Source organism: Monodon monoceros, unplaced genomic scaffold, assembly GCF_005190385.1.
Source record: "Monodon monoceros isolate NGI ecotype Baffin Bay Population unplaced genomic scaffold, NGI_Narwhal_1 Super_Scaffold_20, whole genome shotgun sequence".
Taxonomy (NCBI): Eukaryota; Metazoa; Chordata; class Mammalia; order Artiodactyla; family Monodontidae; genus Monodon; species Monodon monoceros.
The window spans coordinates 260,900-275,933 of NW_021703777.1; the positions used below are offsets into that span (position 1 = coordinate 260,900).

Sequence of the window (15,034 nt, forward strand, 5' to 3'; positions counted from 1 at the left end):
GTGGGGAAGGACCCGGAGCTTCCGTGAGCTCTGGGCGCATCATCCTTCTACACCTCCACGTGTTCCCCAGCCCAGAGCTCGCCCCTGCGCTTGGAGTTTTCTGCGGAGGCTTCGTTATGTAGGCATGATTGATTAACTCATTGCCCATTAGTGATTAACGCAACCTCCAACCCCCCTGCCCGCCCCCAAGAGATCTGGGAGGGATGCAAAGTTCCAACCTTCTAATCTCAGGTAGGCTTCCCTGGCAAGGAGGCCCCGTCCTAGGCCGCCCAGGGGCCTCCAGCCACCAGCTACCTGGTTTGCGTAAAAAACGCCATCCCTCTGGAGATTCCAAGGGTTTGCGGAGCTGCGAGCCAGGAAGCAGAAAAGGGCGAGAGTGGGCAGAGACCAACTATGTTTCTTATTATGGCACAACATGGCTGTGTTCCAGTGAAGCTGTATTTGTGGACACTGCAATTTGAATTTCATTTCGTGCTCGGTCATCATGAGACGTTCTTTTGGCTTGCCTCCATTACATAATGTGAAGACCATTCTTAGCGCAAAGGCTGGATGAAACCAGGCAGTAGGCTGGACCTGACCCACAGGCCGACCCCATGAGTGCCCAGTGGGCTGCTCAGGGCTGGCTTAGCTTCGTCTGACCCTCCCGTTGGCTCACCACCCGCGCCTCCATTGCCATGCATTTCTTCGGGTCTCCTTGGTTTTCTCTTTGTTGGTGCCTGTGTGGCCAGGCGTACGCGCCTTGATTGATTTGTTCTTGGTGAGGCTGGGAAGGTTCTGTCTCCAGCAATGCTCACAGATCTTAAGTTTTTATGACTCTGTTAGTTTGTGGTCTTTCTTCTCAAGGATCTTGGGAAAAGTTCCAAGGGCTGGATTAGAAGAATCCAGAGTCATTGTTGTGTCTTCTTCCATAATCTTCCTTCCAAATATGACAGGTTAGAGCCCAGATGATTTGACTTGCTTCCACCATAGAGTGAATTCTGTGCTCGTAGGGTCACCCTTCCTTCCCATCAAGGAGAAGCCACCTTAATGCCTCCTCGTTGTTCAAAATGTTAAATCAGATGCTCCACAGATATGACAGTCAATCCCAGAATGTACTTCTAGGAAAAGAAAATCAGATACCATGGAATTTCTATTTTACCTTGGTTGTTATGAGTTTATTTTGTTTAAAAAATTTCCACATTGGGAATAATGTGTATTTATTGAAAATAGTATGCACTCCAATGACATAATATTTGCTCGATTGATATAACGAGTTTGGTTTAATGAGTGGAAAAAGAGATTTAAAATCTAGCATAGTTCTTCAATGTTTATTCTAATATTTTATTAAAGAACTTTGGCATGCAACTTATTAGCTGATAGAATTACATAAGATGAAACCGAAATGGCATCTTAGTGCCCTGGGCTGTGCTGTAAACTACTATTTGGTAATTCAATGAAAGGAGCCCTAACTTATTGACATAGATAACAACCTTCTTGGTATGCAGTCGTGTTCTTCAAGTGGAGAATGTTTTTATATTTGTGGGACACCAAGCACCTGATATAAATCAGAGTTCCCTTGGCTTTGAAAAGTGAAGAGAAAAAATGTCATAGCTTGAAAATATTACCTGTCTTTCTGAGAAGATAGAATACACTTGTCAATCGTTTATTTAGTGACCTTCTGTGAGTGTGATTGTTCTGTGGAAGGCCTTTACATATATTTTCTCTGATCCCTCGTATATCCCTGTTTCATACCATTTTACCGGTGAGGTAACAGAAGCTCAGTGAAGTTAAGAAAATGGTTCAGTGTCACACTACTGCTGAGAAGGAAATGTGCTGGTTGACATTTATTCAGCACATACTGTGCTAGGTGCTTTCCTAAGTACTTTATATGTTTACCTTCACAACACGTGGATGAAATAGTTGTTATTAGGATCCCTATTTCCACATGGAGAAAGTGGAGGTGAAGTTAGGCTAAGAACTTGACTCACGTCACAGAGCTGGTAAAGGGTAGAGGAAGAGGCAAAGGCAGAGCCTCTGGTCCCGGAGCCTCACTCAGCTCCTCACATGGGGTCCATTTGGAAAGTTTCATCGGGGTTTACTACCTAAGTCATAACGAGATCTGTAGAGTCTTAGAGAATGTGACTTTATTGGGTTTTCTCCCGTGTAGTTAAGTAGGCTTTTCAACTTACCTGTTATTTTATTTTATTTTATTTTTTTGGCTGCACAGCTTGGGGGATCTTAGTTTCCCAACCAGGGATTGAACCTGGGCCCTGGGCAGTAAAAGTGCCAAGTTCTACCCACTGGACCACCAGGGAATTCCCGCCTTACTTGTAAATTTAAATCAAACATTGGTGAGAATTAAGGCACTTCTTATACAACATAACTTCCTAAAAAACTGTGTGTTGCAAAACTACGCACTAAAAATGAAAGGATTTATGGGAAGAAAATATGTTGGGGTGAAACCAGTCAGCACTTATGGACACTAACAAAAGCTATAACAGTCCTAACAAATATACAAGCTTAGTTTAAAAGACAAGCTGAATTCTGATGAATACCGCGCGACAGTAATTATAGGACTGATCTAAGGGAAAAAAGGTAGCTTGATTGGAAGGGACTATATTATAGGAAAGCACAGAGCCTGCTGAGCTATAGAGACAAGGAACCAATAAAGGAAACTCTGTAACAGGTTTTTCCAAGACAGGGCGTGTGTTCAGACTGAGCTGAGGGGACCTGCAGGGGTGGGTGGGCGTCTTCAAATGTGACCGCTGCTTTACGCTGACATTATTCCCCTATTTATTAGTATGAGCCAAACCACAATACAGAAATAAACTGTTTATCTGCAAATAGATGAAAACAAGATGGCTTTTTATAGAGTAAAAAGGCCTTACTCGTCTCCCTTAACCCTTTTTATAATAATCACTATATTTTCTGTAAATGTTTTTTTTTTTTAATTTAATTTAATTTATTTATTTATTTTTGGCTGCATTGGGTCTTCGTTGCTGTGCACGGGCTTTCTCTAGTTGCGCAGAGAGGGGACTACTCTTCGTTGCCGTGCGTGGGCTTCTCATTGCGGTGGCTTCTCTTGTTGCTCTAGAGTGCAGGCTCAGTAGTTGTGGCGCACGGGCTTAGTCGCTCCGCGGCATGTGGGATCTTCCCAGACCAGGGCTTGAACCCGTGTGCCCTGCGTTGGCAGGCGGATTCTTAACCACTGGGCCACCAGGGGAGCCCCTGTAAATGTATTTTTATGTGACTATGTCTTTGTAAGGAACTGTTTGAGCAGTATAACTATGATAGGGATTAGAGGAATAGCTGGAGGTTATTTCATGTGTTAGAGGAACAAAATTTCGGAGTGTTGATCCGATTTCCTCATGACCTGCCGTAAGTGGGAATGATATTTAATTTGAAGGGTAGTAACTCGCGCATTCAGATTTCAGTGGCGATCCTTAAAAGCACAGACATTTAGGATTTATAGTCCCAAAGGTTTCACTCTTTAATTAGTTATGAAGCATCCTGTAGACATTTTGCTGTAACAATTGAGAATCAAAAAATGATCATTCTTAGAGTTAAAAACCTCCCTACTCTAGAGTGCACTAAACTTCGCTCTTACTTCAAACTTGTCACTGAATTGCCTGCTGAATGCAATAAGAAAGGTATGGATCACAGCCACCTTATTTTCAAGAAAGGATTAATGTAGTGTGTTAAAGATAAGTTGCGTCCCGTAGTGTAGCTTTAGTGAGACAGTTGTTTCCAGCGGGGGATGCTGGAATTTTGGGTCCCCAGAGCTGAGGTCGCCGTGGACTTTAGAGTTGACCTCTTAGTTTGGGGGAGGGTGACCAGTACTGGCTCTTAGGAACAAAAATATTTAAGAAAAGCAACCTCTACTCTTGCAGAGCGCTAGAGACGCCTTGCACCGGGAGGTGAGTCCCTGGCCTGGAATCTGAAGGGCAGTCAGCTTGCCCACATCTGGGCTTTTGAAGAAGGAAGAATTGCTTCCCTAAAGGGGGTTTCAGTAGGAGAGTTGAAGCATCCAGCTCCCACGAGGGGTTATGCAATATTGAAAACTGCACATCTGGGCTTAGTGATGGCCTAATGACCAAATCCTGCGAAGTGAACTGCGGACCGTTTTGGTGGCCGTCCCTGGACCCTGGTCTCCCCTCCGCGGGGCTGGGGTATTGAGAAGGTGAGTCCGGGGACTGTGGGCTCCCTTCCCTTCATCGCCACGTCCCCCCAGGAGACACAGCCTGTGGGTTCTGTCTCTGAAACACTGCAGGGGTTGATCCACTTTTTATCCTCAGGGTGTCTCCGTAATCCCACCCAGATCAGCTGCCTGCCCAACTCTGATGCAGCCCTCATCCTGCGTTTCAGATAATCTTTTAAAAATATGATCCCGATCTCACCTCTCAGTCACTCGGCTGATTGCCCTCAGAAGAGAGCGGTGGCTTACGCAGCGTGGATGACACGCTCGGGTCTGGACCGTCCTGGCCTCCCCGGGAGCTCCCCGACCGCTTGCTCCAGCCGGGCTGGGATTGGTTCAGTTCCTGGAACGTGACTGGGTCCGTCCTGGCCTCCAAGCGCGCTGTTCTCTCTGGGGCTCTCTTCACCTGGCTCGTGGCCCCCGTTCAGCTCGCGGTCTCTTCCTGCTGGGACTGGGTTTGGATCCCTCGTGTCCGTCCTGGATCGCAGTGTGCCTGTCCTTTAATAGCACACATCACACTGGGAACTGTCGTGTCAGGAGGAGTTTTCCTAAAGGAAGCCCTCCTACGTTGCTTGTGGGAGTGTAGATCGGTGCAGCTACTGTGGAGAACGGTATGGAGATGCCTTTAAAACTAAAAACAGAGTTGCTGTTATGACCCAGCAATCCCACTCCTGGGCATCTATCTGGAGAAAACCGTAAATCAAAAAGACACACGCACCCCCGTGTTTGCAGCAGCAGTCTTTACGGTAACCGGGCCATGGAAGCCACCTAATTATCCATCGACAGAGGAATGGATAGAGAAGGTGTGGTACGAATATGTAATGGGATATCACTCAGCCATAAAAAGAACGGAATGATGCCATTTGCAGCAACATGGATGGACCTAGAGATTATCATACTGAGTGAAGTAAGTCAGACAGACAAAGACAAATGCCACGTGATATTGCTAATATGTGGAATCGAAAATACGGTACAAATGAACTTCTTTACAAAGCAGATACAGACTCACAGACATAGAGAACAGACTTGGGTTACCAAAGGAGAAAAGGGGTGGGGGAGGGATAAATTAGGAGTTACAAAAAAAAAAAAGAAATAGTTTTTCTACTGGATTGTAAGCTCCATGTGGCTGTGATGTCTTTTGTGTGTGGCTCTGCCCTTGCGTCTGGAAGAATGTCCCACACAGTTAGGCCATCCATAAATGCTTGTTGAACAGAATGAAAGTGAACAAGTGGAGGAATGAAGTAATGAAGCAGGAAGCAATCCAGTGCATCAAAGAAGCCACGGGAGTGGAGGTTATGAAAAGCAAAATGCCAGTGGCAGGGGGAGTCAGGTGTGTGCAGAGCTTTAAGTTTCAGGAGCGCACGGTTGAATTTAGCAAACGGAGGTTTGGGTGACACGGTAGAAGCAAAGCCAGGGCCTCGTAGGCACAGGAATAAATCTCGTCCGAGGGGGTGAGCGCAGCCCAGGGGCCGTGACCAGAAGGGGAAGCAGAGGGGACTGGGGAGCTGGGAGTGGGGCCTTCGCTGGCCCTCCCTCTGCCCAGCACTGCACAGACTTGGAAGTTCTCACCAGCTTTTCTACTACTTTGTCCTGCTGTCCTGATCTATCGCAGGGGAAAGTTCTATAAACATTGCTTACTGCCAGGTGAAAAGAAACACATTTTAAAGGCCTGATTTTTGGATTTTTATTTAATAATTTTTCAGCTTTTAAGGAATGAAAACGTTCGATTTTCTGAACATGAAGCTGTCTTCTTGACGTTTATTTATGAAAATGGTTGCTACAGCTTGGGCCGGGGTTGGCACACTTTATCCTTACCGAGGCAGTTTGTTTTGAAGTTCTCTCTTCTTTCAGCTACTCTTCAAAAGCTGGACTTTGGAATTTAATCTTAAAACACTTTCATTTCTTGAATCACAGGTTTCGGCATGGCTGGGCGCTAAGTCTGGCATATGACCTGCTGTTGGAAAACAGGCTTTCTGTGTGATAGAGTATGCATAGGGTGCTTTCTTCAGGTTTTTTTTTACATGTGGAAACAAGGGTTTTGCGCTTCATTCTCTGCTAGAGGTTCATGATGGAGAACCCCATTACCTGCACAGCAAGGCATCCTCATTACTTTTCTAAATTTTTATTGGAGTCTAGTTGCTTTGCCTATGCTGTGTTAGTTTTAGGTGCACAGCAGTGTGAATCAGTTATGCACACACATAGATCCACTCTTTCTGCCTCCCGGTTATTAATTTGAGGCCAGTACATGGGTCTCTATTCTCACCCTAGTGGAGTTAATCACTTACCAGTAAAGTGAGAGAGCAGTCAATGGACTTGGAGGCCGTTTAATCATCAACCCTGGGGATGGCAAATACCTCTCCGAGTTTCTGAGAATCTCTCTCCCACTGCTTGCCAAGGCCTTGTCACCAAATTTATCACTTTGATTCACTTGTTTTTTCCTTCCCCTGTCACTACCATCTCTACACCCAGCTCTGTACTGGATTCAGGAACTGACCCAACCGTTTCTGAAGTTGCTGCTGATGTTGCACGTAAAAATCATCGTTCGTTGTGTTGAAGAACGTAGTCTGTCTTCCTGGCAAACGCAAGACAAACACGGGTTTCCGAGGTATCAGCACTGGGTGCATCTGTTCATAGTGTAATCTTATCAGCTGAGCAGACGAAGGATGCTAATTCGTTCCTTGATACATATGTGATTCAATGAGACTAAACACTTAAGTGATCTTGAAGTATGCACAACGTGTTTCCTGTCGCTGTTTTTAGTTTAATAAAAAAAAACCATGTTAGGCACGTTGGCTGGAAATTAGAGCATTGCGCCATCTCGGAGAAGAAGGAATTTCCAGGAACGTTGACTGGTCAGTTGTATCCTGCTCTAGTGAGATTGAAGAGAAGATGAGGGTAAAATATTGGGTTTGGGGACAGGAGTTGAAATCCAGTTTAAATGAGAAGATTAAGCATAATGGAAGAATTTTCATAAACTACATTATGGCAAACTCCTAGGTCCAATACTAAAATTCTAAGGTACCAGGATAACTTGTTTGAGGAAGAAATTCCAGACGTGCATCGGCTCCAACATATAATCCTGTATTTTTTGTGGCCTTTTTTTTATGAGTGCCCTCTTTTCTAGTTATTGTACTATATGTTTACATAACTGAAACCATGGCATTCAATTAATACGGTTCTTCTTCCTAAAAATTCATATGAAATAATGGTATTATAATTTTTGTGAATGAATATTTACTTAATGGTATCTACTATACTCTCCTTTATTATCTTCAAGTTGTACAGAACTGGATCCACAGAGGTTCTCTATTTTAGGGGTGGGATGGGGAGAAGAGGTGAGGAAGTAACTCTGACCCTATAGTCAAAATTATATTTGGATTAAAATGCTTCAGTTAATTTGCTCAGCTTTTTGCAAACAGCAGTCAGCACACTATGGCCTGTGGGCCCAGTGCAGCCTGTTTTTATGGGAACACGTCCATGCCCGGCCCTCTGTGTATCTGCTGTGGCTGCTTTCCTGCCAGCCACTGACTGAAAAGCTGAAGTGACCTATGGCCCTTTACAGGAAGGTTTGACCCTGATCTACAGTGTGTGTGAGGACAGGAATTAGTAAACAGTAACAGTTATGTTGAGGTACATTAAAGACTGAGAAGCAGACACTTGTAGAATTGAATCTTAAACGAAGCCTGGTTGAGAGCCCTAGATCTGTAGGTTTTTCAGAATCCAAGTAACCGTTCCTGCATCACCAGATTACCTTTGGGCCACTCAGCAGCCCGCTGACGGAGACAGTGCCCTCTTCTCTGCCCGCAGAATAAGAATGACGTGTGATCGGGCTTCCCTGGTGGCGCAGTGGTTGAGAGTCCGCCTGCCGATGCAGGGGACATGGGTTCGTGCCCCGGTCTGGGAAGATCCCACATGCCGTGGAGCGGCTGGGCCCGTGAGCCATGGCCGCTGAGCCTGCACGTCCGGAGCCTGTGCTCCACAACGGGAGAGGCCGCAACAGTGAGAGGCCCACGTACCGCAAAAAAACAAAAACAAAAACAAACAAAACAAAACAAAAAAAGAATGACGTGTGATCACAGATTTGGGGTTTGACTTTAAGAAACAGAGAGTCACTTATATGTGGAATCTTAAAAAAATGATACAAATGAACTTATTTACAAAACAGAAACAGACTCACAGACATAGAAAACAAACTTATGGTTACCAAAGGGGAAAGGCGGGGGACAGGGGTAAGTTAGGAGTTTGGGATTAACATACACACACTACTATATAGATAACCAACAAGGATCTACTGTAGAGCACAGAGAACTCTACTCAATATTTTGTAACAACCTGTAAGGGGAAATAATGTGAAAAAATAGGTCTATATGTGTATAACTGAGTCACTTTGTTGAAACTAACACAACATTGTAAATCAACTATAGTCCAATATAACATAAAAATTTTAAAAAAGAAAAAGAAACAGAGAGTCCTGGCAGCTTCTTCTGGCCAGTCAGCATCCATCATCTTCCTCAAACCCGATAACCCAGCAACACCCCAGGGGCTGTCAGATGTGAACTTAGCTTCCTTATTTGTCCCAGCTTAGGAAGTGAATTGTCCATTGTTATAAGCTTGTTAGTAACTTATCTGTGACAAGTGACAAGCTGATGCTTATACATACTATGAACACATTGAGAGCACGGAGGGGCATAGAAAAGACGACAAAATAATCGAACTCCGGTTCCAAAGACCGAAACATAAGATTTTTTTTTAACATCTTTGTTGGCGTATGATTGCTTCACAATGGTGCGCTAGTTTCTGCTCTACACAAGGTGAAGCAGCTCTACATACCCATGACATAAGATTTTATCCCGGATGATTCAGGTACCACGAGCCAGTGAGCAGGAGAATTATGCTCTTGTTTGCTTTCTAATGTAAACTTAAGAACCGTATCTTTAAGATAAACTAATCCTACTGTATAAACTAAGCCTGATTATTTAGAAGCCAGTCTCACTTGGTAAAGTATGAGTTTGGGTCCATCGAAAGGCACTGGCTGTGGAGTCAGGTGGACCTACATTTGAACCCTAGTTCTGGCACTTTCTAGCATCTCAAATGGAATGACCCAAACTTTGAGCCTCTGGCCCATTGGAGATAATAATACCTATTCCCAGTGGTTGCTGTGCGGCTTAAATGTAAATACAGAGTCCCCAGCCCTGTACCAGGCACTTAGTGGGGTTAAGTAACCATGGGTTCTTTTTCACTTTTTTTGTGCTTTTTGATTTTCCAAGTATGGAAATAGTTGGTGGACCCAAGCTAATCAAGATCATTGTTTTGTTTTGTTTTGTTTTGTTTTTGCGGTACGCAGGCCTCTCACTGCTGTGGCCTCTCCCGTTGCGGAGCACAGGCTCCGGACACGCAGGCTCAGCGGCCATGGCTCACGGGCCCAGCCGCTCCACGGCATGTGGGATCTTCCCGGACCGGGGCACAAACCCGTGTCCCCTGCAGCGGTAGGAGGACTCTCAACCACTGCACCACCAGGGAAGCCCTGTTTTTGTTTTTAATAAATTTATTTTCTTTATTTTTATTTTTGGCTGCATTGGGTCTTCGTTGCTGCTCACGGGCTTTCTCTAGTTGCGGCGAGTGGGGGCTGCTCTTCATTGTGGTGCATGGGCTTCTCACTGCGGTGGCTTCTCTTGTTGCAGAGCATGGGCTCTAGGCATGCGGGCTCAGTAGTTGTGGCATGCGAGCTCATTATTTGAGGCTCGCGGGCTCAGTAGCTGTGGCTTGCGGGCTGTAGAGTGCAGGCTCAGTAGTTGTGGCTCATGGGCTTAGTTGCTCCACGGCATGTGGGATCTTCCTGGACCAGGGCTTGAACCCGTGTCCCCTGCATCGGCAGGCGGATTCTTAACCACTGCGCCACCAGGGAAGCCCAAGATCATTGTACTGTTGATAAGCTGAATTTACAACCACACGGTTCCACTAAAAAGTAACTAATGAGACGTGGGTTGTGAATTGTGTGGAGACTCAGTGAGAACATCAACAAAAACAAAAGTAAGAGGGAAAGTCGGCCAGAAGGGCCGTGCGGGTGACCTCAGGGACCCCTTGGAAGAGAGGCTTTCTTGGTTTACCCCGGTGTTGTCTGGATTCGGATCCAGAGACCCTGGCAAATCCAATGGCATGGTCTTAGGAATCAGGAGTTCTTTGAAAAACTATTACGTGGTTTTCATTTTGGTGATATTTTTAAGTTATTTTACTATTTATAGAGACAAGTATCTTCTTTGCCAGTAATCATTTCAATTAATTTTTTTCATGTAATTCTTTTCTTGTAAAAGTCAGTGTTTCAGATCGAATCACATATACTTGGGCCTCATTATATACATTTTTTTCTTTAGGTATGTTTAGGAGACATTAGACATGCGATTCTGATTTTTCAGAAGAGACAGCACAATGAGAACGTAGCAGTACCAGCAGTGACATGACATAGATGGAGACTCAGCGTCTGCCATAAAACCCTAGTGTTTCACTCTTGTGGAATCACACAGGACCAAATGGGCTATAAAAATGAGAATCAGTAGTTTGTGCTAAAGACATTTTGGAGAAAATTGCATTCTGTTTGAACAATATTAAAATACTAAAAGGAAGTACTAGTATACTAGGATGCATCTGTATTAAATCAAGATCTTTACCAGATGTTCCGTCCATTCATTGACATTTGCACCAGAATTTTTCTTACTTGAAAGTGACATAGCACTGGATGGTCTTTGCTTTCTCACACCTGCCTTTCTGTTTCCGTAGGAATCCAGAGTCGCCCCTCTTTCTGTTCTGACCTTCTGCTGCCCCTGGACGCTCCCGTCACCAGTGTCCCTGGTCCCGTAGTGGCTTCTGTGGGTCGGTCCCCGTAAGAACAGCCGCCAGGAGGTGATCACCATGTTTTGCGCGAAGCTGAAAGACCTGCAGATCACGGGGGACTGCCCCTTCTCGCTGCTGGGCCCGGGCCCTGTCCCCGAAGAGCCCGCGGGCGAGGCGGCAGGGGGCGGGCCCGCAGCTCCGGCCGGAGGGCAGGGCCTCTGCCCCGGCGACCCAGCGAAGAAGCCGCCCGGAGGGCTTCCTCAGAGGAAGAGTAGCCGCAGCCGCGTCTACCTGCACACTCTGGCCGAGAGTATCTGCAAACTGATTTTCCCGGAGGTGAGTCCCTGGCCTTTCGAGATTTTACTGATATTTTGAAAATGGCAAAAGGACGTTTTCCTAAGGACAATGTGAACGCTTGCTTTCTCACTTTCAAGGCTACAGTCGATGTAGACTGTTTTCTGGAAACATTTAAAAACATTTTTTTAAGGCAGTCATTTTCTTAAATTGTGTTTAATCTGAAAATGTTTAAAATCTGGCGTGCCCTTCCAAAGCATCCTGCACTCTGACAGGCTTCATGGCTTTGAGCTGCTGCTTCACCCTTTGGCCTCAGCATCCGTACCTGAAAATGGAAATGCTCACACCTGGAGTCTGCACGGGCATTCGGTGAGCTGATCCACAGCTCTCGCCACCCACAAGGACCCATTTTCTACTCATGGATGCCAAGCTAGTTTTTATGGATCCGTTAGCTATATTTTTAGAACTGAATTCCTTGAAAAATAACTTATTCCCTGCTGGGTTTTCCTAAGAGCATCATCTGTTCCCTGGCAACTTGCTGAGCTGGGAAGACCGCCACGTCCTGCTGGTTCAGAGTCTGAAGTCTCCACTCACGCCAGGCCTGGCCTGCTTCCTTGAGCCAGGGTCACGGCCCTGCCCGTGACACCCACCTGCCCTCAGCTTAGACACATCTTTTTTTGTTGTTGTTGTTTTTGCGGTACGCAGGCCTCTCACTGTTGCGACCTCTCCCGTTGCGGAGCACAGGCTCCGGACGCGCAGGCTCAGCGGCCATGGCTCACGGACCCAGCCGCTCTGCAGCATGTGGGACCCTCCCGGACCGGGGCACGAACACGCGTCCCCTGCATCGGCAGGCAGACTCTCAACCACTGCGCCACCAGGGAAGCCCTCAGACACATCTTGATGTAGCTCTGTGGGCTGGGCTGCACGGCCTGATGCCGTTTTGAGATGTGGAGCGCAGCCCTTAAGGGAATTCTGGAAAGGCCGATGCTGTAAGGTCTCACTTGTATGTGGAATCTTAAGAACAGCAACAACAACTCATAGAAAGTACAGGCTGGCAGTTATAAGATAAGTGACCACCTGGCCCTGCTGTGTGATGTGTAGGAAAGTCATTAGGCGAATCCTGTGAGTTCTCATCACAAGGAGACTTTGTTTTTCTTTCTGTTCTTTTTACTGTATCTATAGGAGAAGGCGGATGTTAGCTGAACCTATTGTGGTAATTATTCACTCTATGTAAATCAAGCCGTCGTGCTGTGCCCTGTAAGCTCAGACAGTGATGTATGTCAGTTAGTTCCCAATAAAACGGGGGGAAAAAGAACCTGGGGACAGAGCATAGACCAGGTAAAATATCTTTGCAATGGATGGGGCATGTGGAGGGTTCATTGCCCCTTGGGGTCAAAGAGAAGAGCCACTGAAAGGCTTCATGGTGCGTCTTCCTCCCTCTGTGAGTGTTCACGGTTTTATATAAATTCGCATCAACTGGGAGGCTGGGGACCGACGTGATCAGGCTCCAGCTCTCATCATCCACGGATGAGTTTCATTTGACTCCACACCACCCCTGTGCCTGTGTGGAGCACTGAAGAACCACAGACTGGTGACTTTTAGGAGTGGAAGGGACGTCAGAGAGAAACTTGTTTCACTCCCAAGAAGGACTTTACTTCTTGGGAAGTAAGTGGGCTAAGTGACTTGCTAAGTGAGAGGCTAAGTGACTTGACCAAAGTCACACAGCTTTGGAAGGATAGAGCAATTACTGCTGTCAACAATACGGACTCGAGTGACAAAGAAGAGACTTGAATGGAAGTCTTGAAGGATGGATAAATTAGAATTAGCAGGACGTTGAGGGAACTTATGTCAAATATAAAAAAACACAGTAGTACTTTGGTTCGTGGCCTTTGAGATGGAAATATTTAATTATTCTCTCCTGCTCCAGTCACCAGCCAGCCAGCTTTGGCTGGGGTGAGGGATGTAGCCCTTCTCAGGCAGGTGGCTGGTATCACAGTCTGGGAAGCGGTTGGTACTCTCATTTCTAAGGACAGAGCGTGATGCACAGGGATGAACAGATGGTGAGGATGGACGGCTGGAGACCTTCCATGCTTTCCCTGGGTCTTGTCATTACCATGTTGGCGTCATTATTCCGTTTGATAAGTTTTGAGTTCCTACAATAGAAGTCATACACATGTTGGAACCTCTTTTCAAAACATTCTGAACACCAAACATATATGTTCCTGTTTTCCTTTTCTTTACTTAGAAGGATCTGTGTTGTTTGTTCGTGAGCTCACAGGAATAATCATCAAGGTTTGACTGCGCTGTCATGTAGCAGGGAAGGCGAGGACGTAGGCCTTCCAAGAGGCAGGAGGTTGACCCTTGGCATCAAGGACCAGGACTCTTTTCCCACAACTGAGGCCATTTTCATTAAAACAGGGAACGTCCCAGGGCCGTGTAGATTACTTCATCTCCTGTCCGAACATCTACGTGTCTTTGATTAAGTAGGACTTTTTTTTTTAGCCGATTCTTTTTAAGGGGACAGATTTAACGCTTAGCCTACTGTTCAGTTTCAGTTCTATCAGTAACCCAAAGGAAGAGACTCCAAATAGTATTTGATGGCACCCTAGTTCTTGCTTTCGATAATCAGATTTAACTCCCCAATTATGTTTTATGGGGGGACAAGTATATCCTTAGCAGATTTAGGGTGGGAGATGGCTTTCCAGAGTTGTGGAATCATAGGTTACAGAAGTCCTTTTGCTCATCTAATGCAAACTTTTCATTAGTTTGAAGAAATTGACACATAAAAGGCCACTTGCTTTAAGTAAAAGATAACTGAGGAGACTGGAATATCCTCTGCACCTCATTCGTAATCTGTTGCTCTTTCTGTTACATTGTTAGCTGATTTTTCTTGAATATTCTCCCCAGTAATCCTGTAAGCTCCTCAGGCAGAATGTCTTTAAAGAAATTATGATATGGTATTAGCCACAGTTGTAGCAAATCAGAACCCACTTCCTGAATTGAATCAATTGAGTCAGATATGCTTATATAAAGGATATCATCCCAAATCCAAGACCTTGTGAGATTAAGAGGGTCTGAGGGCACTCCTGAAGTCTCTAAATGTGCTGCAAAATATTGGGTTGCAAGAAGAAAAAAAGAGAAGCAGTTTTACAACATCCTTATGAGGGAAATATCCTTGGTCTAGAAAATCATTAAAAACTGTAGAAAACACCCCATCCCAGCTCCTGCCATACTTAAAACCTTTCAATGACTTTTCATTGCTCTAACATAAAAATAAACTTTCTTAATATAGCTTCCAGGCCAAAAAAAAAACTGTAGAAAAGTTAAAAATCAACTGAAATAGCAACATATCCATAAACCAGACCAATGAAATTCCATTCAGAGTGTTCCCAACAATATTGCATCAAACAGCAGTTGTACCTGAGGTATTAATATATGAGTGTCCTCGAGGGCTGTCCTGCAGTGATTGATTCTGTGTCATGAGGCCTGAGGTCTCAGGAACGTTGAGTCCTGTTCGTGGATTTCTTGTGAACTGCGTCATCTCAGGGTCTAGGCTCAGGTTGTATTGTAGAAGCCCTAGCACCGAGGTAGGAAACTACGCACCAGCAGCCTTTACCAATTCATGTTTTGTCTGAAAAGCTTGTTGCTTTTGTTTTGTCTTGTTCTGAATTTATAACAATTTTCCAGAGGTGCAGTGGTGGGTGATGAAAGTAGACAGGAAAGCCTGGTAAGCCACAG

At 45.3% G+C, this 15,034-nt stretch overlaps 1 protein-coding gene across 5 annotated transcripts in view; it reads left to right on the plus strand.

Annotated features, from left to right (window-relative positions):
* GUCY1A1 (guanylate cyclase 1 soluble subunit alpha 1) overlaps window positions 1-15,034 on the plus strand; it is a 58,474-nt gene that overhangs the window by 19,596 nt on the left and 23,844 nt on the right. For 4 of the 5 annotated variants that reach the window (XM_029235727.1, XM_029235726.1, XM_029235728.1 and 1 more), the window contains exon 2: window positions 10,949-11,338. In XM_029235727.1, coding sequence (XP_029091560.1) covers window positions 11,081-11,338 — 258 coding nt within the window. In that variant the 5' untranslated portion in view covers window positions 10,949-11,080. Of the gene's footprint in view, window positions 1-10,948; window positions 11,339-11,553; window positions 11,666-15,034 lie in introns of those variants that run through there. The other variant, XM_029235730.1, reaches the window with a different exon arrangement.